Raw genomic sequence first — 24,630 nt, 5'->3', positions numbered from 1 at the left:
GAGAAGCCGGCAGGTTAATGAGTAGATGGTATCTGCGGCGTGCTCTTGTCAGCGTGCCCGGGTGCCTGGGCTCGGCTCCAGCCACCCGCTGCCGGGCAGAGGGCAGTGCTGATTAAACATTTACCTGCAGGACCTCCCTTGGAAAGCAAGATAAAGACTGGATTAAACCAAAAAATTTCAGGAGGGGAACATGGAGTGCTTCCTCTTGGCTGTCCTGCGTGTCATGTCTTGAATGGGGTTTCTCTTCCCGCGTCGATTTGTTTTAGAAAAGTAACTGCAGAAAACTAATGAGAATTCAGATTCCTTTCAGTTAGTCCTTGGTATCAGCACAAACCTCCAGCTGCTGCCCTTTCTAAAAAGTATCCTTATCATAGGCTTAAGCTGAGCTTTATTCTGCTTCCTAGAATGATATTAATGTTGGAAGAGCGTTTTATTTATAGGGAGAAAATATGGAAAGTTTAGCTGTCCCCTGACTCGGTAATGCTCATAGCTTTCCGGCCAGTGGAAGTTTGTTTCCTTTTTATTCTCTCCCTCTCTCATCTTGCGTGGGCTTTTGCCAAATGTGTTATTATTCACAGTGAATTATTTGGCCAGATGTAGCTGTAATACACATTGTGAGCTTTTGGCAGGCCTTTAAATTTATTAGTGTATTCTCCCCACTTGTCAACGGGTCTAATTTTCAGGGGAGCGCCTCTCCCCGCTGTGCTGAACCCTCCCTGGGCTGGTGGGGCACTGGGGCTGGGACTTCACGTGTGTCCCTGCCTGCCTGCCACCCGCTCGGCACTGCGTTTAGGCTGAGCATCTCCCTGAGCTAGCTTAAGGTGCGCGAGTTGAGCCGGAGGGTTGCTTAGATGGGTCTGTGGTTTGAAACAGTCCCGGCTCTGATGGAAAATCGTCCCCGCAGAGACCAGGAGAACTCATTGCACCTCAGAGGGTCGCGCTAAGCTCAGCCCTGTGCAAGGCAGTGGCAGTTGCAGGAGCTTTGTGCGGAGGGAGAGAGCGTCTGGCCGGGTGTAGGTGTGCAGGAGGTGGCCGTGGGCTGCAATTTAACCCCATCCTTCCAGGTGGTTCGGCGTGCTTGGCTGGGGGCCGTACGTGTCCCTCCTGCGCTGGGTCTGCCCGTGGCATCGATGCGAATATCCCAGCGAGCTGCAAACTGGGGGAAACTATATTCTAGTGAAGGGCACCAAGAGTGCATTAAGCGCAGATAATCTTCCAGTTAATTAGGCAAATCATTTGAAGCTGCCATTTCAAGGCAAGAGGAGTAACAACTTGAGGGGGAACAAGGGAGGCTTGTATCCATCCCTCTTTAATTAAAGGTAGTGCCAAGCTAGTGACTGTCACAGCCTTTTCTGTCACAGCCAGTGCCAGGGAGACGCCTGACTGAAACCCCTGTTTCACATGAGTCTGCCTCACCTGTGGCACATTGAGACATGCAGGTACTTTTTCTTGTCTATTTTCTTTGTCTCCGAGGGCACTGATGAGGAACTATGCACTACAGTAAAGAAAATCAGTAAGGAGAGTTAAACAGCATTGAACTCTTCAACTGTTGCTGCAGCACGTGCAAAAACTCGGTGCAATTGCATTAGGGCACCTCGCTGCTTTATTTCCTGTCTGGCATCGCTGCAGGGATCTGGTACATGTGGGATGATTTTTTTTTCCAAAATCTGATTCATCCTCCGTATGCTTCTGAAAACTCCCATTCCCATCGGCTCGCCGCTAGATTAGGCTGTCTGGGCAGCTTACACGGCATCACGCTGCTGACCACTAATATGAAATATAATTGGAGCAATTCAAACCTCTCCCCCAAGGGCTGGTTCTTTACATCATGCACTACCCTGTGAAAGTAATAAAGTCAGTGAAAGGGGTTATTCAAGAGAAATTGTCAGTGTTTAATAAATCGTGCAATTAAATGCAATAAAACCTCAGTATGCTATTCATCTGTTCTGCCTTAACACTTAAGACTGGGGCTTTTTTCAGAATAACGAAGTTCTGTCCTAGATAATTTTTTCCAATTTCCTCATTAGACAGGTTCTCGTGAAGCCTTACAGTTCTCTACACTGAACTAAGCTGCCAGAGTAGTGCACCTAATGTAATCATGGCATATAAAAAGTTATAGAGCAGTTCAAGGACTTAAGTAGCTCATAAATTTTTCTTCATATTTTCTCCCTAGTTCAGTTCAGGGCTGAATTTAAGGCACGACATTGCAGGCAAAAATTGTGGTCCCCTTTCTCCAGCATGGGATGGTGAGATGCTTGGGGACAAAGGCCAGAAACAAAATGTTCTTGAAGTGCTCTTTTAAACTGCTCTGTCACTGATTAGCTCCCTTTGTTCAAAATCATATATAACCTGGGGTCTGGTAACTGTACAGAGAGGAACTGAGTATCTTAGCTAGTATTCATCACCTGGACTGGGAGATGCTCTTACTGTCCTTGTGTGCCACGTGTTTGGGTTGTATGTCCTCTGCTTCCTGGGCTGGGAATAACGGCAAGGGGAGAAGCATCCAAAGAGCCATGGGGACCCTGAGCTGAACCAACACGGTGGAGGAAGAATATTTTGTCCCAGGGGTCATTTGGAGCCCACCAAGGAGGATGTTTGGTGCTTCTCTTTCCATGGTGGAGTTTTCTAGAGGAGGCAGAGGATGGACTGGGGCTCTCCGGAGCAGCACCGGCCTCTTGCCTGGCTGGTGCTTGTGTACTGAAAATAAGTGCAGCTTTCCTACCCAGCAGGTGCACAAGCAATATCACAGCACCTCTGCCAGGAAGCTCTAACATTCGTTTTAGCATTTGCCAGGTCCTCCCGAGGGAGACACTCCAACCCTGGGTGATGTTGGGGAGCAGGAGCCATGTCTGCTGTTCCTGCTGGCTCTGCTTGGTTGTGTTTCCATGCTCTGCTCCTGTGTTTTCCCCTGTCTCAGCTCTGTTGCCTTTATCAGCAGTGATTTGTGAGCCTTCAGAGTATCCTCTGAATGAGCTAATTCTCCTCTCCTGCTTTAAAATTTTCACCAGGTTCTGCATATCCTTGGTGACCAGGGTGGAGTCTGTGCCCTCTTTCTCTCTGAAACAATCATGATCATGTAAACTGCCTGTTGCCACCTCTGAAAGCAGATGTTTTGTGCTCTCCTCTCTTCCCCCACCCAGGAAGGTGTGACTGATTTCAGAGCCCTCCGAGCAAAATTTCAAAATGACTCCAACTTGGCCGACAAGCTGGTGCAGCCGCTCAAGAAGCCTCCCACTGAAATCCCTCCCAAGTTGGGCTCTGGAGGGAATGCCGTGTCCAACTCTCTGCCCCTGAGTAAGAGAGAAGTGATAATACTAAAACCCAAGGATGAACCTGCCTGTCCTGCCGCCCAACCCTCTGCGCTCACCCAGTGCAGCCCCTTGGTGTGGCCTCGAGCCAAACTGGGTTACATGGAGCCGACGGGGCACAAAGAAGAGCACAAAGGCAACGTCTCGGAGAAGGGGCTGAGTTCTCCCAAGAACAGTCCAGAGAAGCCTCTGCCATCCTATTGCACTGACTGGCAAGGATCAGCCCAAACATCTCCAGAGGGCCCTCCGCTCCCAAATTCTTTCCACCATGCCCTACAGATCTGGGAAAACACTTTATCCCGCGGCGAGAAAGCAAGTGCAACGCTCCCAACCCAACGGGCAGCAAACTTATACGTGCACCCCTGCCCGGAGCAGAGGGCGACACGTGCTCCCGCTGCGTCGGGCTGCAGCAGGATGCGACCGTCTGGAAGCGAGCCCACGCTGGACTTGCCTGCCCAGAAGAAGGGTGCTCTGCGCGGCAGCGAGCCGGCTCTTCCCCAGGCTCCCAGAGGACACAGGAGCTCTGATGAAGCCGCTGCTGAGAGCGCGGTGGCAACTGTGTTCTGCCAGCCGGGTTATCGTGCGCCAGGAGGGCAACCTCGGCAGCAGAAAGGTATAGCAAGCTATACTCTTAACAATGAGCATATATATGTGCATATGAGCATATAGGTGTATAGGTGCTCTGAAAGTGCAGGATACCGCATTTGGAAAGAAAAGCTGTTATGAATTGGGACCCTCAAACAAGAGGCCAAACTGGCCCATTGGAGCGCTCCCTTCCTTCCCCAGAAGTCCTGGAAATGAGAAATGGGCCCCAAACTGCTGCTGAGCTTGGGTAAGGGGAGGGTTCCCCATCTCCACAATATTTTTTTAAAACTCACTTTAAGAAATTGCCCACATTTTGAGAGTAGGATGAAGGGTGAGGACAGGGGAGTATCTTTAGTTTTGGTCTGCTTTGGCCTTTCTCAATTACAAGGTGAATGTGACTACGCCCTGCTATGTGGTTTTCGCACAGACATATAAACCTTGGCTTTTCTGCAAAGACAGTTTAGTTCAAATTAAAATGACTTAAACCTGAAACCCCCCTCTGCACCCTCCCAGCTTTGCAAAAGGTCATATTTGAGCTCAGAGAGCATATTCTCCTCGCAATATTTCTTACAGAAACCGGTGCTAGGAAACTCGAATGTCGCGAAGTTCCCCTTGCTAACGTCACGCCGAGTGACGGGGCACTGGAAGGATTAAGTTTTTGTTTACCCTGGAAAGCTACCTCGCTCGGACTGTGTATTGAAAACAGCTATGCCACTAAATCCTGGCAGATTAAAATGTTATTGGTACAGAAAATTAGGCTAGTATTTTATAATCCAGAGGAAGGGAGCTGTCGAGAGTTGAGGCCCCAACATGGTTAACTTTGTAAAAATCTGTAAAAATGGATATTTCCATTTATTTTTCCATTCTGGTAACATGGTAAGAGCCCCGCTGTGTAACAGAGATGCTGAAACTGGGAGGCAGCAGAGATGGTTAGACATGCGTGTATAACAACTAATGATCCTACATGGATTTTTGGTTAAACGAGGGCTAATTGCTACCTGTCCTTGTGCTTCTCTGGAGCAGAATCAGAGCCTCCCTTCTGCCAGCCTGGAGCAGGAAAGTGCTCTCACAGCTCTGGGAGCAAGCGGCCAAGAATTAAACCTCTCCCTTCAGCTGAATCCCTGGGTCCTGCCCCTGGGAAGCCTGCAAGACCCCCGAAGTTTGATCTCAGTGCTTTCCGAAGTGCCGTGCCTTTGGTCCACAGAGGAAATGAAACAAGTAAGAGACTTCTAGTCTTTCTCCCCAAACCTGTTCTGCAGAAAATGAATAATAATTTGCAGTTTATTGACACCTATAAGGCCGCTATTCCAAGCGCACGGAAATAAGACGTTGTTACTTGTTTCCAACGTCTTCCTCAAACATTCAAAAGAGCCCAACAGTTTCAGAGAGACTGATTTTTGCTCTTAATCTGGAAAAGAGATCTAGTTTTCCAGGCTGAACGTCATCCCCCATGCAGAAACCCGCTTTCTGCAGCATGTTGTGAGCGGTTTACAGCTGGCTGTAAAGCAGCAGCAGCTGCGTACGAGGCGAGCTGATCTTTATCGCTCCTCTTCAATGGGAAATGCCTTGACTCTGGAGCACACAACTGTGGGAAGGCACAATAAAATCGGTAGAAACTGGTCTGCTAATCCCCCCCTTCTGTTTTAAATACAACAGAGGGCAACGTCGTTAAATGTTCCAACATCAAGAAATGCAAAAGTTCAGTTTCCCATAATAAAACCCTATTGATGTTGCATAATAGAATATTCTGGACCACTTATTAAGCTGCTAAATGGTGTTTCTTCAGAGATACAGGCTTAATTATAGCCAGATCTTTAGGCACAACTTTTGCTGAATTCAAAGGGAGCTGCTTTTCTAAGAAGGGCTCTGCTAAACTCTCTTTGGCTTTACTGTGCCGGTGCTTATTGGTCTGCCCTGGCCTTGATAAAAATAAGAGGGAAAGAGAGAGGTTTTCACTGAAACTCTTTTTTAACCTACTTGCCTTTTCTAAATACGTTAATTTGATGGAGGAAACTAGTTACATTTATATGTCATCGTCTCCATGCCCTCTCAATATTGCTCAATTATCGATCTCTAGAAAGCCTGAGGTTGTTGCCTGGAAACATGAAATAATGACATATTAACATAGCCACATCCCCAGTTTCTGCCGGCAATCTTATTTCACGCCTTTCTTTGTGTGCGGCGTGCTGCCTCGAGGAAGGGCCGTCCCCGTCACCCCCCCCGTCGCTGCAGCCGCAGTTCTGTAGGAGAGCGGTCTTGCCTTCAAACGCTAATCCTCTGTGTGTTTGTGTGCAGCTGCTGACGAAGAGGATTACTTGACCCCCGAAAGGTGAGCGTGTGGCGAGGCAACGTGCGGCTCGTAGGCGACGGGAGAATCTGCATCCCGTGATGCTGAAGCATCCCTGTGCAGTCTGGAGGGAATGTCCCGCTCCCAGAGGCAGCAGCTTGCTCCGGGGATTGTGCGAACCTACATGGGAAGCTCAAAGCTGGCTGGGATGACCTTCTCCTAAAGTAGGAAGTTTCATCCCTAGTTCCTTGTCCGGGCTCTTCGAGCAGCATGGAGAACCCTACCCGTGTGTCATGAGGTCTGGTTTAGCTGGTCGGAGGGAAAACACTACCAGTGCTTTGGTTGCAAAGATCACTCAGCACCCGTGTGTTTTTGGCTTCCTGTTTTCCATGTACTCAAGCTTGGTGTTTTTAGAAAAGAGATGCTTTTGAGAACTGTTGCTGAAACAAAGCCCTGGCATAACCGGCAGGTGCTGGGGTGTTTTTGCCAGCAGCGGAGGAGCTTGCCCTCCTGCGTGTTTCTGCAGCCAGCACAGCAGGGGTACAGGAGCCACTGCCCTCCCTCCCCATCCCCAGGACTTCAGCTGTCTCCAGATGCTGAAGTGAGATTTTTATTGAGTGGTGGTCCAAACTCCCTGGAGGACATGAGCTGATTGGTTCAGCTTCTGATACCACAAATGCCTGAAACGGCTCAAAAATCTTACAGACACAATTGTTTTTGTATACAAGGGGATCCTGACTTTTTCTGGTACGTCTCTGACTTGTCATGAGTGGTTGCATAGTGGTCCTGGTTCTGTGCCACAAGAACAGCAAAAGTGGAGGAAAATATTCATATACATGTTTTGTCTTAGCTGCATGAATATACAGCTGTGAAAATGGGAAACAGAATGGCTGAACCAAAGCAAAAAGAGACGAATTCTTAAAATACTTTCTGTGCCCAAACAATGAACTCTTGCAGCTATCGACACAGCAAGTTGTGCTTTTCACATCATGAGGTGTTCCTGCCAGCATTGGCTGGTGTTTTGTTTAACTTTTAACTTGTACTTGTCAGAAGAGAACTGGTCAAAAAATAACCAGCTCCAAAGCTGTCATGCACCACAAGGAAGCTGTCCTAGTAATGTATTGCAGCAAGATTAGCTGTCTTGCTCTAATACTTGTGATACGGTCTTTACAATAGGTCACTTGTTAAATATTAACCATGTGATAACTGGGGAAATGAATTAAATGAACTCCAGCATAAAAGCAAAATCATGGGGTTTTGGGGGCAGAAATTCCCCTCCTCGAAGCCTCACCTGTAATGAGGTCTGGTCTCTTAGAGACCCTGACGTTGTTGCTTGGGCCGACTAATCTTGAGCTCTGATTCCTTGTTTGGGGATAAACACTCCGCCTTCACTGATGCTAGTGAAAGATCCATCAGCCCAGCTGTATTTCAGGTCCGGTGTGACACTGTGGTATATATAAAGGGCTGTCTGGTGTCCAGCCAAGCTCCCAGGATGCTATTTTATCTGGGGGTTGGTCTGGGGAAGGGAAAGGTCAGGGGTTTTCCTGGTCTCCTCTTCCTCAAGTGATGGCACTGGGGACAAAATACCTGCTTGCAGTATTAATGCAATCTGTATATGTGTGTCCCCTTCAGCAGGACCTACATGTCCAAAACATGCTGTGGGACCAGCAAACCGGCACGCACTGCCCCCAATGCTGGGGGGCTGCAGGGGAAAGCAGGGTGCTAGGGCAGCCTTTAGCATTAGCACAAGCTTCTGCTTGACTTTAGGTGTTGTTTCTGACTCTGATTTCACTACTGCTAAAACGCACCTTGAGTTTCTTGTTCTTGTTCCGGTTTGCAACAACTACTTAGTCCTTACTCTGTTGACGCTGAGTTGTGACAGTAGGGTGATTCCAGGAAAACCAAACCCTCCCTGATGTTTATTATAGACTTACTGTTAAAAGATGGAAGTTCTCACTATAACTCTTTCTGGTGCTCTTTCACCACCTTACCCCATCCCCTGCATGTGTTACAAGCTGCATCTTGTGCCTTTGCCGCTTCCTGGTACACGCCTGAGCTGCCAAAACCTCTGCCGCCATGGGCGGAGGAGAAGCCTCGGGGCTTTGCCTGGGTAATCCGGGAAGGCTTGGATTTCTCTCTGCACCTATTCCCAAATGACGCTAATTTGAATTTCTGGAGGAGGAAAGGAAAAAGGAGAATGAGGAGATGGGGACTTGAGGCTGTGCGGTGCTAGGGCTGAGACGCCTTGTCTCCTCCCGTGGCTGGCACGTGCCACTCGCCGTGTCGGCATGGAGCGTGTGGCTTGATAAGCTCAGGAGCGGGACCTTTAAATGTACCCTCTGATATCTCTGCTTTCCCCTTCCTGCTTCCTTAAGTGAGAAACAGCATGCCACACCGTGCAACTGGGTTGTTATTGATTTTAAAGTAGCTGTAGTAGGTTTGAAAAATGCTGCACTCCGATTTCCTTGGATTTTTTGTTCTGTTTCTACTTGAGGGATCGCTGTAGGCAGAAGACCATAATCCCAGTATGAAGTCCCGTGATGTGCTTTGAGCCCTATAAACACAGCCTGTCCTCCCAAAGGAAAAGCAGTGGGAGTGTGGAGTCGGGGGAAGGCTCAGCTGAGTCCTACGTCTGGCACAGGTCTTCTCTCCCTCCGAGGAATTCCTGATTTCACTTTGCTTTCTTGTAGGCTCAGTATCAAAGCACTTGAATTCCTTGTCCTTAAGATGAATATTTTTTTTTCAGACTTCTAAAAGGGCCAGAAAAAAAATCTCTTCTCTCTTTTCTTTCATCTTCTCAGTGCTCAACTTGAAGAGCAGCATAATTACGAAGAAACCCCAACGTACCTGAATCAGTCTGGGGACACCGCAACCTTGTGTGTCATTGAAGGTACTTTGCAAGGCAAGACTGCTAGGTGAATTACATGCTATCTGGGATAGAGACTTTCAAAAAGGAAATAATATAGTTTCTGCAAGTTGAGAAAAGCAGCTGCGCATTGGTCCGGGTGACTGTGCTGTCCCTCTGTGCACTGGCTGTGTATGAGGACTTTGGGGCACAGACAAAAAAGAAGTTAGCATTTTGGTGGTGAAATGGTGCTTACAGTAAAACTGCAGTGGGGAAAAGTCATGAGACGCTACCTATGTAGAAGAGAAAGAAAAGAAGATAGTGAGGCAAACCTCAGCATCTTCTTGGGAACGGAAGGGTACAGGGTACAGAGCTTTTCCATCTCCATCACTACTTCTTCCCAGTATAATTTTCTCTATCAATTAGAGTTGCCACTGCTCTGCTTTTACATTTTTCAAAGTTGCCTCTTTTTGGGGAGGTTAGTTTCTGCCTTGTGCGTTGTTTTTCTCTCCCATTGGAACAGGAGCCAAGCAACTTCCTTGGGGGGACCTGCCACAGCCCTCTTGGGTTTGCCCCTAGGGCTATGAAAACTGGCCAGTCAAGCTTGATACTGCAGTCCTCTGAATGTAAGCCAATGCTAAATAGCAAATTGAAGGACCTTGGCCAGTAGGACATGGTGAATTTACCATGGTGAATGTGTGCCTGAATGCTGAGCATGTGGGCTGAAGTTGGGTTTTGCAATTTAAAGTGCAGTGACTTTAACATGGACTAAAAAGTAATACATATTCACAAATATCTTTTCTAGTACCTAAGGCAGAGCCTCAAGAACACAAGGTAAGTCTCATCACAGCCAGTTTTGATCTTTCAGGCTTGACTTTACCATACATACCATGCTTTCCTATCTTAGAAACTTTTAGTATCTGTATTTCTTATCTGCCGAGTATTTCTTTATGTGTGTTGTCTGTGAAGACTCTCAAAAAATAAATAAGAAATTGCAGAGGGGACATAAGACTAATGAGGCTTCCAAACACACTCGGGGAGACAGTCAGTTTCCTTGACTTCTGCTGCAAACATGTAAGGAAGTGGTAACACCATCTGGATGTTGGTGGTAGACCAAGTAAGTGTCAAGCACCGATATCAAGATCATGAATTCTTGGAGGAAAAATCCACTGAATTGTTCTGGAAGTTCCTACCAAAGACAGGCTGGTGCTGGTAATCCCTCTGTGAAGGCATAGAAGCAAAATTGAGCCAGGTTCCTTGTCATGACAGCACGCTTTGAGTTTTGGCTCATAAGTGAAGGCAACTGTTGTGGGCATGACTGTACGGGTTTTCATCCCCTGCTGCAGGGATATCTCTGCTGCAAACTACAGCTTGACTCTTTTTATTTTACCCTGGCTGGAAAGGGGGTGGCAGTTCACCTTTGCAGTGGAGATATCCTGCAGTGAAGGCAGGATAGTGCATTGCACAGGGCAGGAGTTGCTACAGCTGTCCTTAGAGAAGACTGCTTGGCTGCATGGCCGAGCTCACAGTGGGTAGCTGGGCTGACAGAACACGTCACCTCGTGCCAGGAGATGATCATGTACTGGGTATCAGTTCTGGCTCTGCTAAAAGAGGGGAAACTACTCTTTGGAAAACGTCAACCTCCACTTTCAAGTCCTGACTTGCAAAGCAATCAAATTGTCCAGGAAATAGCACAGGTTTCCAAATGCACTTATCTGTGCATGATTTGCAGAGAGGTTCTCTGGCTTGGCTGTAGTCTTATTTTATGGTAGGTTGGAAAATCTTTATTTAATTAAAAAAACTTTCTCCTCCTCTGTAAGCTCTCCAACCTGTAATTGCTTTCATTCTGACCAGTAGCTTCATTGGCCTGATCCCTTGCACTGTTATATTATCCCTATATAGTTTGTCAATATGTGTATCCCCTGTCCTGCAAAGCAGAGGAAATATCCTTGTCTGATGACTATTCCAAACGTAAAATGCTTCTGGGCTCTCTAAAGAAATATTTCTTCAAATGCTAGATGACAGTTGAGGCCTTGTATAAAAGCCTGACTGTTGAAAAAAGCGCAGTGGCTGAAGGCTTTCCTCTTCTTTATTCTAGAAACAGAAGACTTTTCTCTTTGCCAAATCCAGGTAATTTCCTTTCCTTTCTCTCAAGCTTCTTCTAACCCCACAACTAACTCAGGTTAGGGTTAGAATATCGTAACACTCAGTAAATAGAAAGACATTTCATCTATTTCGTGACCAGGACAACATAGACAGTGATGCTCTTCTGTGTCAGCACTCATGGTTTCTAAGATTGTTTTCATTCTAAAGCATATCTGGAGGGGACATTTTCTTCTCTCCTCTGGCACACAAGAAATACATTGTCTTCTCCTACTGAAACCTGAACTCTTTCAGTATAAGAAGGGATAGGTATGAGGCTCTCAAACTGGGACACCCAGTTCCAGGTCCAAAGCTGTGTGGTAAGGCAAGGTCCACAATGAATTTCACCCTATAAATGTCACGTTTCAAACTCCTTGCAGTGTTTAGTTACTGTCACTGGCTGAAGACTGTTTTTTCGATGGGGATTCAAGAACCGTGTGATAAAAGGGGGTCACTTCAGTGGGAGATGTTGTGATGCTGGAAAAAATGTATCATGTTCTGCCTCCTGTTGCTGTATCTTCTTCCCTAAATTGCAATATAGTATGGTGAGAGGCAAGTCTTGTGAGACAGGTACCACCACTGGCAAATGGATCTAGCTTGTCCATTCCTGCTACTAGAAAACGATCATCTTAGTTTGTCTCTTTTCCAAGAGTGGAAAATATTGGTTACTATTACCCCAAGTAACCAGTGGCCTTTGGATTTGGATTTGCCCTTACTTTTAGTACTGGCAGTCTTTTTGGCATCTGCCTCATTCAAAGGGAAAATGAGCTGCTTATTTGGGCACAGTCATAAAGCAATCTGTCTGTCTGTGACTTTGCTAAAGCGTCTCTGTTCTGAGATCTCTCTCATTTCTGAAATTTTCAGTCCTGGAAGAGCTATAATAGAGGATGAAAAAGAGGAAAAACCAAGTCTTGAAGGAGAGAAACAGGAAGCAAAGAAAATTTTCAAGGTATCGTATCCTTGAGACTACTTTTAATAATAGTTACTGTAAGATGTCTTTTCTCCTCCTGTCCTCCCTCTCTTCGGGAAACAGTTGAAATTTGAGTCCTTAATCACCTGGTTTTTTCTGCCTTCTCTTTTGCCTGCCCGTTGCTCAACTGCTACTGCCTAAAAGGCAGGTAGTGCTGCCAAGCAGCACCTACGTCTACCAGAAATCCCTGATGGAACAGGGCGTGAAACTATTTTAAGTCCACAGAAAGATAACTTATATTCTTATAGATGTATATATGTAAGTTATATTAACTTATATTAGAAAGTTGTTTCTAAAGACTGTATTGACCAAAACAGATGTCTGATCTCAGACAGGTGGAAATGAATACGTATCTCCCACTAGCCAAACCAAGGAAGACGGTAGAGGTGGAATGAAGGTGCGGCAAGTGAAGCAGGATGTGGCCAGTACCCAGACTGCAAAGCATCCTACCCCACAAGGGCTGGCAAAAGACGGAGCGGAGCTCTGTGAGTATTTCATTGCGCTGTTGAGTGTTTCCTCGATCCTCAATCCCATCTGTTGCCCAAATGTCTCTTCCATATGGGAAATAATGTTAGATTTGGATGCAACTCTTGAACCAATTTAGTTAAACCAGGGCAAAAGGTTGCATGCGCATTTGTATTCTGGTCTGAATCATTTATTTTGGCTTTGCAAATAGCTTCCTAAGTTGGTTAACCATCTGCGTAACTCAGACTGAGGTGTTTGTTTTTCTAGCAGATTGCCCTTATCCGAGAAAGCTGAAATCCATCTCCTCTGCTTCTTATAATTTATTGAGTCTCAGAAAAGGGTTTGGCTAAGGCTTGTGGTAGAAACACACGTGAGCAGGATGAGAGCCTGAAGTCTTGCCCTGTCCCTTATTAAGATGGATGATGGCTCCTTGCTCCATCTTCTTAGTAGTTCCAGTGAGTCTTTTTCTGACTTTGGGCTCCTTCTGTCATGATGCTCTGAGATAGTGTCCGGAGCTGGTGATATGCACCTTAGCTGTAGAATTAAACCTAGTCATGTCTCCTCTGTAAACACTAGTTTGCAACTTCAGGTATAAGTGTGCATGGGCTCTATTCTGCAAAGGCTTACTCCTGCCTCTGCAAGCCGTTAGTGCGATATGGCAGCATTTCAAAGATGAAAGAGAGAAAAGTAGCTCTGTTGGGCTCTGTGGACAGACCAGGAGTGGGAAGGAGAAAGTGTAAATTGACTGCGGCTGTGGTTGTTGTTATTGGTGTGGTCCTTGTTTTGTTTTTTTTTAATTTTCAGTCACTTCATAATAATTTTCTGGTTTGGTTGGCATCTGTTTTTGTAAGAAATCTTGCTGGTTTGCTTGACCTTTGAACAGCTGGAGGTAATTTCTGTTGGGATTTTTTTTTTAAAGTACTCATGGTGAGCCTCCTGCTATTGCTTCATCAGAGAGGCTGATTCAGAGAATTGTTTGGTTCCCACCCCCTCCCCGCTCCTTTTCTTCTTCATGGGGGTTTGAATGTTTTGCAGAAATTTGGGTCATTAACTAGACCCTATTGTAGTGGTGCATATTTCTGGTGAGACCTACTGCATGTACCCATGTTCATTTAGAAACACTATCTGCTTTTATTTGTGTGGCTGCATTTCTGCATTACTCCAACTCTCTTAAATCAGTTTTAAGGGTTTAATATTGCCACTTAACAGAGTCCTTCAGTAATAATCTTTTTCTAACCTCATGAGGTGCAACTCTCATGCTTGGTTCCAGCCCTTGGTGAAATACGTCTCTGGGATACTCTCTGTTCTTGTCTCCTTTCTGAGATGTTGATTTACAGGTGTATTCCCAATGGACTGGCCTGTTATCTGGATCTTAGCATCTCCACCAATCATGCTAAGCCCTCCCTTCAATCGCTTCTCTGAACATCCATGAAAAGTCTCTTGGGATGTTTTCTGGTGAGGAGCACTTGGGTCAGAGCTGCCCCAACTGAGAATCTTGATGGATATTTTAATTTTTTTAAATCTAAAATATTTTAAAACTTTAAAATATTTTAAAGTTAAATGTTTTAAAACTTAAAATCTTTTAAAATTCTTCACTTTTCTTTCTCGAAGTGGCTCAGAGCAGAGACTTTCTTGGACTCCTGGAACGTGAAGTATGTCTGTAGGCTCTTATTTGTTGTGGCATCAACTGTTACCCTCAACAGTTGTCCTTGCCCTGAGAGAAGTTCCTCAGAAAAGCTTCTAAAGCAAAGGTCCTTTCTCATTTCCAGTGCGCTGTGTGTATGTTGGTGCTCCAAAGCCAGGGGTAGAAAGAACAGCCTTGAACCAAAACACTTGCAGTCTCTGCAGGCACCAGAGGATATATATGATGACGTTGAGAAAATGCAAGATAGACTGTGAGTATGGACCCGGGCTCTTTCCAATGGCTGTGTCTATGAAATGTCTTTTAAAAACTACGCTGCAGCACATCCCCATGTAATACTTCTCTCTTCTAGCAGCCACGCGTCAGATGCCTCAAGTCCGTTTGCTTCAGCCAGCAGTAAGTGCAGCACGTGGGGAAGCTTGAATGGGAGCTGCTTTTAATTTAGGCTGGTCCCTGGGAGATGATGTGAATAGCTTCATTTAACTTTCAACATCTATAGTGTCTCCTGGCCTGGTTGCTCTAAATTCCCACTAAAACCAGTGGGGAGCAATACACGTGTCTAGCATGGAATTCATTTGAGCGACCTCGAAACCTCTGTAAGAGTAAAATGTAGCGGCCTGGGTGCAATTTGTCCAGCAAACCTCACCTCATCGCTACTGAATGTGGTTTGTGATAATGGCATGCCTTGGTTTTAAGTTTCAGGAAACAGCTATGAAGAAACATATGAAGATGTTGAGATTGGGGGTGGTAATCCAGCAAAAACGGAGTAAGTTGCAATTTCTTAGACTGTATTTTGAAATACTGACCTTGATCTCCCACGCCAGGTACTGGCTGGAAGCCTTTTTTCTCCCCTAATGCAACTGCAGAAAAAATGTTGTATGGGTGGGTTTCTTCCCCTCTTTCTCCCTCTTTCCCCTTTGGCTGATACTTTGGGAGAAAAAATAGTTGCCAAAATTAAATCCCTAAGCAGTGACGCCTTTCTATTAGAGCTTGTAGCACTCTCCATCCATTGGAAGTACTCCCGTTACAGACCTCTCCTTGCATAAAACACACAAGACAGTCTTGCTAGTCTTCTCTTGATCAAAAGTGTTGCTCGGCTGTAGCTGAGAAATGGCACCTTTTTTTGTGTGCCAAAAGAGGTAATGCTCGAGGGACAAATGGGGACATTGTCCCCATAAAAAGGGACAAAACGCTTACATTTCAGATCAGAGAGGGTTGGAAAGCTGAGAGGAGCCCAGGCTGACATGCTGTAACTACCTTGCAACCTGCTCTTTTTATATAGCTTCTCAAGATATTTGCTTCCACAGGGTGTGTTATAAAAGCAATGAGTTTTGCAGCCTCAGGTTTATACGTTGCCTGAGCTTCCCAAATGGATTAAGAGGTGAAACGTGAAGTTAGTTGTATTTTTACTTATTAGCTTTGTGTGGTTCCCTACCCTCATGCAGTAAAAGATTTCCTGCATCCCTTTGTAAGAAATAGAGACAGCCTTTGGGAACAGCATATGGGCTGGGGATGCTGCACACAATTGCTTTGAGTGCATCTGGTGGCTCCCTTCTAAGGAGCAGTGTGGGAGGAATAATAAGGTGTTGCTGTACATCTGATTTTCCCTTACGGATGTGAGACTCGTACTGGTTTGCATCTGGATTCCAGTCTAGCTTATGTGTGCATGTAGAGCCTGGGTATGTCAGAGAGGGGAAAAAGGTATGGGAAACCTGAAACCCTGGAGGTGACTGGGCAGTTATTAAAAGGCAAAAGTGTCATTTCTCTGCTAATTGTCCATGGGAGTTGTGTGATGGAGGTGCACGAGCTTGTCCGGCCGGAGGGTAGTGTGCTGGCGTCTGCATCTGGCTCCCGGACCGACCGCGCACGTCCCCCATCCGCTGGGAAGCGTACCCATGCCTCTTCTGTGCCTCTCTGCCCACGGGTGCTGAACAGTAGCAGAATTAAACTCTGTTGCTAATTCACAGAGGAGCAGTGCATCTTGCTGGGTTTGCAAGGGAACTTCATGACAAAGCTAGGGTTGGGACCAAATTCATGGGGTTCAGAGGTCAGTGTCTTAATCCCCAAACCAGTCTTTATGTAATCTTTCTATTGATCCCACATGCAGGATTAGGTGTGCTGATACACATAAAGTATTTTTAATAGTACTTGCACCTGGGTACTGTCCCCCACGTGAGGATCTTGGTTGTTCGCAGGTACTTTATTAGAAAGTCGCTGTGTAGCTTTGCAAGCCCCCGTAAGCTTCAGAGAGAAGTGTGTGTAGTGGAACGTCCTTCTCAAGAGCATACACAACAGAAATGTGTGATGAAGGCTGGCACAGACAGATGCTCCTGATGTCCTCCTTTAATGTGCACTGCATGCTTCTGGGGAATTTTTGTCCCTTTCGTCAGGAATTTTTACTCCAAATAAACCTGGATCATTCTGTAGTTGTTGAGTCAGGGGAGGACAACTTCAATTAACACAGAAAAGTTTAAAGCTAAGCAAAGGTTTGAGCTTGGACTTTATAATTAAGCACCTTTTGCTGTGTTGGTGCCTATCTCCTTGAATCCATCATTCATCCACATGATGCTGTTAAGGCTTAAATCCTACTGCTGAGCTGAGGTCTAAGGTCTGCTGACTTTCCTTTACCTGCTTCAGGATCTCTGGGGCTATGAGTCTTGCAACTTTCACATACTTTAGCGCCTAGTGCCTCTTTAATTTCAAATCCATTTCTCTTTTGGACAGAACAGAAAAACAAAACAGATTTGGAAACTTGTTTAAGATAGAAAAGTTGAAGCTGAAGAATATCAGGTTCAAGGAAAACTTACGGTAAGAAAATGTTGGTTGTCCAACCCCTTCCCCCTCCAAACCTGAGCATTCATATTTGCAATAATTTGAGAGCAGGAGGTCTAGGAGTAAGGAATACAGCTTTATTGGGAAAGCTATGCCAAAAGTGCTTCTATCAACTCATTAGGAGCTGCTGTGGCAGATGTGGCCAATGGTCCATCTGTGCAGCTTCTCCGAAGTCTCTGGCATCAGGAGTCTACAGGAGCTGGTCCTACAGCAGTGTCCAAGTTTTCATAGGCTTTCTGCTGCCTTCGGTGCCTTTCTGATACCTCAGCATGATGCAGGTACACAAGGGAACGTAGAAATGTGATACCTGCTGTCTAGACTTGTGGGCCAGGATTAGGCAAAGGCTTGCTGATGTGGCTCTTAAGGGTTGAGTTTTTTATTCCAAGTACCATTTATAGTCAAGCTGGCAACAGCATCTGCTGAAGAAGCTTACTATTGAGTCTGTAGTCTAACAAGTTAGGATAGAGGATATTGTATAACTTCCTATAGTGCCCTTTCGGGTACTCTTTCAAAACCCTGGTTAAGGTTCCATGGAAACTGCCTTTTCCTCAAGTGCATAGTAGCTGCCTGCAGAGCCCGTCCTCCACTGCTGCCAGCGTGTGCCTCACCCTGTGCACAGTGCCTGAAGTCCAGGAAAATGCTACTTTTTCTTATTTCTTTGGAAATTCCAGATTAACCCTTTCCTCTTTTATATGAGGAAGGTTTGTTTTACTTAAAAATCTTTTCACACTAGGTGCTTTGCCATGTCAGTGGCTCCTTCCTGCATTACTGCTAAATATCATTATGGGGAAGGAGCCACCAAGTTTCATGCCATTCTCCTGTCACAAAGAACCCTTAAAGCTCCTGCAAGCATCTTAGATATCTACAGTCATTGTCACATTGAAATTCCTGGGCAACCCATGATGTTGGCAGACTACAAGGAGGCAATTGCTACTGACTAGTTACCAACTGTCTCTAGCTATTGGGAAGGGGTGGGCAGGAGGAGGGTGCTTTTGCTGATTTGGACTGTTCTTTGGATGCAATGTAGATGTTTCATAACCTGCTTGGTGAACACATGGCTGTTGTTGCTGCTGGAGGATGGAGATGCTTATTTAGCAAGGGATGTAATTCTGGCAAACGCGGTTGGTGTCACGGAGCCCGTGCACCTAGACGTGCCTCTGTCACTTCAGCAGCAAGCTCTGCTAGTTTGTTGGTGCTCGTGGCTTTTTGGGCAATGCTGATGTGCAAACTTGTTTCTAAAAGCCTCTTTCTACCTGCAGATTGTTTTCCGTTTCGGTACCGAATTTAGGTAAGTAACATCCATGTATCTGACTCTTGGGGATTTGTGTGTGTGTATGAAGAGGCAAATGTATTGCACAATGGAAAATCAACTTTACGCATCGTGCCGTTCTGAAAATCATGTAATGTGGCAGCATTAACTTTGAAGACTTGATAGAGATTTGTGCTTCATTTGAGGGTGGGTTTTTTGCTCATTTTTGGATGTTTTTTCTTTGAAGAGAAGCATTCCTTCTGAAGATCTGCATATATTTAGGAAGGCAACGTGTGAAGCAGTCCACGCTGAGCCACTGCTTCCAGGCTGGCGGTGGTGGTTAACAGCTGACTGCGCTCCGGCAGCTCTCTGTAAAACTACTTATCGCTGCCTGCTGGAGGGACAAGTTCATGCCTTGTGTAAATGGGGGTGGACGCAAAAACCGTCCCCACTAATCAAGCCTTGAGAAGGTGCTGGAGTGAATGTACCCATGCCCTTGGGATGGAAAGCCTGCCTGGGCTGGCTGCAGTTTGAAGCTGGGGCTTTGCTGCTGCTCCTGCTCCATCCTTAGAGCTGGATGGCCAAACCCATCCAGAAAACTGCCTACAAACACAACTAACAAACCCAAGCATCCTGCCTTGTGCTGGAGTTTTGGATGGTTTTCGGAGTCCCAAGGATCTTCCTTTTGCATTGCCTTGACCCCTTTGGGTTGAATGACTAGCAGCAGCCCCAATTTTCCTCTGCAGTACATTGCTTTGAGTACCAGACTCAGAATGACACCTCCTAATAAATTTCTCTGCTGCGTTTTGGTTGACAGCGGCTGTTTCCCAGGAGGACATGGTGTACGATGATGTCGAGGTGGGGCAGAGAGAGCCAAGGTGAGGAGGGTGCCCTCTCCTGGGGCTGGCCCTGGGCCATGGAGATGTTCCTCTTGGCACAAACCTGTGCCCTGGGGAGCCTGCTGTACTGCAGGCCACCAAGGGTCGTGAGCTGGTCAGGACTCAGTCCTCTGGAGACAGTCCAGGTGCCCTCTCCATGTGTGTTTAATTTGGCGAGTAGCATCCCGCAAAATATTTCTTCAATGTTACCTAGTTAGTGCCAGAGACGTGAAAAGGAGAGAGCTGCTCTCTGAAACACATGAAAATTCAGATAGTTTTCCTAAGGAAGGAAAACTCCAGCTCCCAGACCCGATAATCAGCCCCATCCTGGCAAGCTCCTTGTCAGAAAAATTACTTTTAATAGGAACAGCATGTCTTGATGTCTTGCTGCCAGATGATTGTGGCGGCAGTGCGTGCTGGTATAAATCGCAGCAAGTGTTTGCATTTCAGTGGTGGTTGTGGGGGGAGACAGGGAGAAAAATCACGACTTTGTAGGTACACGGGTTTGGGGAGGGGACGCAGTCTGCTGGAAAAAAACTTGAATTTCTGTGTGGCTCTTTCCCCTCCTCTCAGAGAGAAGGACGACAAGTACAAAACCTGGATGCCAAAATTTCTGATGGCAAAAGAGGATAAGGACCAAAGGAAAAGCAGCGATGATGTGGAAAGGTCTTGATTTTCATTCTGTGTTTTCCCGTGTTGTCTGACTTTGTATGCACATCTCTTGAGTCGTTTGCAGGAGCGGGATGCCCCTGATTGCACAAACTTTTTGTGTTTGGCTGCTGCTCCAGGGTCCTTTCCCTTTGAACCCAGGTTTCAGGAAACTTTGCAAAAAATGTCTTGAGGGCAAAACAAACTCTTGGATCTGAGCTGTATGCAAGCGGGGGATACCCTGAGGGTCTCACCCTGAAGTTGTATCATGTCTTCCCACTTAGCCGAGACAAAAAGGGGCTACTTGCTATATATTTGGCTGCTTTTCTGCACTGGTCAGTCCCATTCCTTCTTTAATTGTGCCTTGAATAAATATTTGATCTCCGTGGATCAACTATTGCTATTGTGTCAAGAGCACTGTGTTTAGAAATCCTGTACACAGCATAGTAATTGCCTGTGTGTTCCCCTTGCCCTTATTTTAAAGTATTGATTTCTTGGGTCTTCTTTTTCCAGTTGGGTTTATTGCATTGCCTCTTGCGGTACCATTTGTGCATAAAAGCAAAAATAAAACTTTTTGTTACCTGTGCTGCAAAAATTCGCGTGGAAGTAGGAGTTTCCATTTCCCTTTTAGATCAGAAGAGTGTGCATTGCAATGAGCTTTTTCATGACCCAATACCTGGCACTTCAAACAAATGCAAATCAGAGATCTGTTTTCTAGGTTCTCACCACAGAGCTCCTGCATGGGGTTGCTCAAACACCGCTTGTTGGTTTGTGCAAAGTCACGCGTACAATTTTACAGACCATCAGGAAGTCAAGGCGATTTCATCTGTTCCTTAGAGATGGCAGGTCCTGCAGGCTGCGACTGCCAAGGAGGAATCTCTTCACAGCTTCCAAGTCCCTAATTTCAGCTCTTGTTTCCCCTCCTTTTAATTTTAAGTGCATGAAAGTTAGCCAAGGGTGAATGATTTATTGCAAGTGGGTGTTTTTGGGTTGGTTGGTTGTTTTTTTCCTGTCTTAGTTTTAAAGTGAATGCCATAGCTGGAATTTTAGGTACAAACCAGAAAGAGTGGCATCTCCATACCAAGGGAACGCCCCAGCATGAATGGCCATTGCTCCTCTTAAGCTGGTTAGAAGAGCTGCTTTTTCACTTTACAGTGCAATATAAATGTCTGCTTGGGTGACTTTCTCCTTCATGTGCTAAAAAAGCAACAAAAATCTGCAGAGCTGTGTCAAGCCCCACTTCCATAAATGACTCAGGATGAGAGTTAGCTGGGGACCCTTTATGTTTGAATATAAATAAAACCAGAAGGAGACAAACTGCTGGGGGAAAAGTGAATTGTTGACTGCCATAAAAACACAACTGATTTGAAACACTTGATAGAGAGTCTGTTTGTTCCCACGCTGCTTACAGAGAAAACAGTTATTCCAAATGGAGATACAAAATGGCTCAAGTTATGCTCACCAACAGATTCCAGTTGTATATTCATCCTTTTATGAAAAATAGCGATGTGAACGGTGTGCTTTGCTCTTCAAAGAGTTCATTGCGGACAAGGCTGGAGTTAGGCTCTGGGTTGCATTTCCCAGTGCGCCAGGGGTTATTTAAATGGAGCTCAGAAGTATGTGTGTGTCTCTCTCTCGATGCAGAAATATCTTCAAAGTCAAGAAGAGCAATGCAGAAAAAAGCAAGAAGATGGAAAAAGAAGAGAGGTTTTTTAGGGAAACATTTATGGTACGTGTCTTTTTAGAGAACTAGTTGTGTCAGAGGAGGAAAGCAGCTACGTGTCATGCTTAAAAGACGCACAGTGGAAAGTTATTGGTCCTTAGCTGTGCTGGGAGAGATGTCCCACTGACGTGCTGCCTTCTCCCCTAACCTGGGATCTTCATCAGGGATGTTGCTGGGTTTTTTTCCCCCCTCTTCAGCCCCAAACAAAGCCTCCCAACCCATCCTGAAATCTCTTCTTTCCATCCCTCCCCACTGCCCTGAAAGACATTGCGCGAGTGTAGAATAACTTGTGATTTTATTTCTTTTCTGCAGTACGATAAGGAGATCAATGTCATCAACACAGCCACTGCCGAGTGCTCGGTCCCCAGTAAGAGGAGAGTTGATCTCCCGGTCACAGCTGGAGAACAGCTGGACGTTATCGATGTCACGGAGGGCAACGCAGTGATTTGCCGCAATGCGGAGGGCAGATGTAAGTTTGCAGAAAGTCTCTGGCACGGGTGGTCACTTTGCAATCCAGTTTTGAGGAGCAAGCAACAGTACGTTCTTTGTGCTTGGCCACTGTGCCTTTATTTGCTCAGGAGTTTATTAATTTGCTTCTTTTTTTTCCCCCTTCTCTCAGATGGGTATGTTCTAGTGGAGCATTTGAACTTCAGGTAAACTCAGATTTTATTTATTATGATGCATATTTTCTTCTCCTTCCTGTGTATAGATATTTGAGATCTGGAGAAATGTACTTAAAACTTCTGAAGGCAGGGGAAGGTTAATGTAAACAGCCAGTATTAAATATTAAATAAATACTTCTAGTTTCAGCCTGCTATTCTGCTGTTATACAGGTTTCCAGTCCAATTGCAGCTAAAAAAAGCCCCGTCCAGTCATGACTTGTCTAAATTGGAGATTCTTGACTTGCCTTCAGATATGCCATATTAATTCACATCTGCTGCAAACATGGGCCACTCGATGTGCATCGCCTTGCCAAAACACACCCTTAAATTCCCTGCTGCAATATCATTTCCTTGCATGCTCATGCATAATTGATACAAATGAACCTCCTCTTGCCCAGGTGCCCATTGCTGTGAAACTTTCTTTTTTTGAGACAGACAGTACTAACTGCCCCGAGAGCTGCTCTCCCCCGGAGCATCCCTGGCGGTCTCTTGTGCTTTCCACATCCGTGAGAGCCCACGTTGGTCAACTGTGGAGTGATGATGCGAATGTAAATAAAGTTTTACTTTTTACATTTACACTGTTTAATGTGCAAGAGACGTTTCCTTTTTTGTCTGCTATTTAGAGCATGTCTTCACTGATTATCTCAACATTAGTTATTGTCATTTTAATATACTCACATATAAATATACTCACTTTTTGGAGTACCTTGCTGGTCAGCTCTGAAATAGCCATAACATTTCCGCGTTTGCATGAAAAAAATTGAGCAGTTTAGTTGCTCCGTCTCGTTACTGTCTGGGTTAGGTGCTGGAATTGCAAGGCTCCCCAAAAGATTTGCTCTTTAAAAAGCAAACCATATAAATTTGAACTAGTTTTGGGCTTGACAAAAGTATTGAGACAAGAAGTATGTACCGCCACTCTTGCTGGGTTAAATATATGAAATAGTGGAAAATTTGACTCATTTCTTTCCAAAAAAACATTAAAAAAGAGTAAATAAAGCATTCAGTCAAAATTTACTTTATTTTTGTAAGCTAACTTAGGCATCCCAGATATGTAAAGGCTGACTTCTGGCTCCCACCGACTCGCAGCGGCAGGCAGTTACCCAACAGTTGCCCCTGTGTTCGGGCTATTCTCCGCTGTGGGCCTGGAGGATGATTGCTTATTTTAAGAAAAATGCTCCTAAATGTAGGAAGAGAAATATAAATTGCTAATGCCTTCTCCTCGGTGTATCCAGTGGATACCTTTTCAAAAGCAGAAAAATGTGGATAGCGTTTTTACATGGCTTTGGAAGATAAAAACTTAAATATGACTGTAGCGTACAGCTTCTGCCCCTCCCTGGCACATTTTAAGAGCCCGTATCAGTTTGCTTATAAATATCCTAAAAATGTAGATGGTTTAATTAGAAATTATTAAATGTTCCAGGCTTAAGAAAACAGAGCAAAATGAAAGTGCTGTTTGCCACACAGCCATTTCAAAGCTGGCATAGAAGACATCAGAAAAACAGAGCAAATATTTAACATTTACTTTTAAGTCCATACAGGCATTCTTATTTATTTTACCATGTGGTTACTATTAAGTGCATTGGCCTGCATCCACCCTTGCAATAAAAAAATAAATAAAACAATCCCCTGTAAGCATGCGCAGCTTTGCAGGCTTGCCAGCCCAAATATTTAGACTTCTCCAGCGGAGATGGAGAGTTCGGGGAGCTGAAGTGCATGTTTGGCTTCAGAGCAGGCTGGGATGTGCACTATGTCCTTCATCTACAGCCTCTGCGGGGAATTATCCCGATGGAAGTGGTGGAGACGGTTTACCTGGGGGGCTTTTTTTCCATGACAATGTTTAGGATTGATCCTGTGGAGAAAACACCCCTTCCTTGACTCCTTCCTCATCCTCCTCCCCATCCAGCGCTAGCTCACAGCTCCTGAAGTCTATTAATCACACCGCTCTGTAAGCACTACAGGCAAATCTTGTATTAGCCACATGTGCTAGTTCTTTTTTGTCTCCTAAGGAAGTTATTTAACAATTTTTTCTTTTTTTTTAAATTGAATTCTAAAAAAAAAAATCTCCCCATATATCCTGTGATATACGTGATTGGGCCCCGATCCCGGTGCAATTACGCACAGTCCTTGTGGGGTTGCGACCCAAGCCGCTGCGAAACACAAACTTCTGCACTGGCGTTGGCAGCTGACTTAAGGCGAGGACGCCTTGCGATGCGCTTAAACTGTTTTTCTTCATGGACAGATTCCAATGCATGTGCAGAAGGAAAGCACTTGCTATAGGATGACTCAAGACAATACAAAAATGCTTTGCATACAGCAACTTAGATTTCCTCCATTAAACCACAGGTTGGCTATATTTAGGTCAAGATACTGGTCAGAAAATTAAATTAGTCCTTT

At 45.4% G+C, this 24,630-nt stretch overlaps 1 protein-coding gene across 1 annotated transcript; it reads left to right on the top strand.

Moving 5' to 3' along the window:
* Positions 1–1,433: 1,433 nt before the first annotated feature.
* Positions 1,434–22,707, top strand: FYB2 (FYN binding protein 2). The gene is given in 21 exon segments (XM_050901069.1): positions 1,434–1,439; positions 3,141–3,921; positions 4,914–5,111; positions 6,189–6,222; positions 8,982–9,070; positions 9,831–9,859; positions 11,124–11,155; positions 12,032–12,116; positions 12,469–12,622; positions 14,372–14,434; positions 14,437–14,497; positions 14,597–14,640; positions 14,941–15,010; positions 16,969–17,052; positions 18,336–18,364; positions 19,143–19,203; positions 19,777–19,869; positions 21,496–21,580; positions 21,887–22,043; positions 22,194–22,227; positions 22,672–22,707. Coding segments are annotated over 21 exon segments (2,199 nt in total). The 3' UTR covers positions 22,682–22,707.
* The last annotated feature ends 1,923 nt before the right edge of the window (positions 22,708–24,630 follow it).

Source organism: Gymnogyps californianus, chromosome 8 (genome assembly GCF_018139145.2).
Source record: "Gymnogyps californianus isolate 813 chromosome 8, ASM1813914v2, whole genome shotgun sequence".
Lineage (NCBI taxonomy): Eukaryota > Metazoa > Chordata > Aves > Accipitriformes > Cathartidae > Gymnogyps > Gymnogyps californianus.
This window is presented reverse-complemented; position numbering and strand designations above follow the sequence as displayed.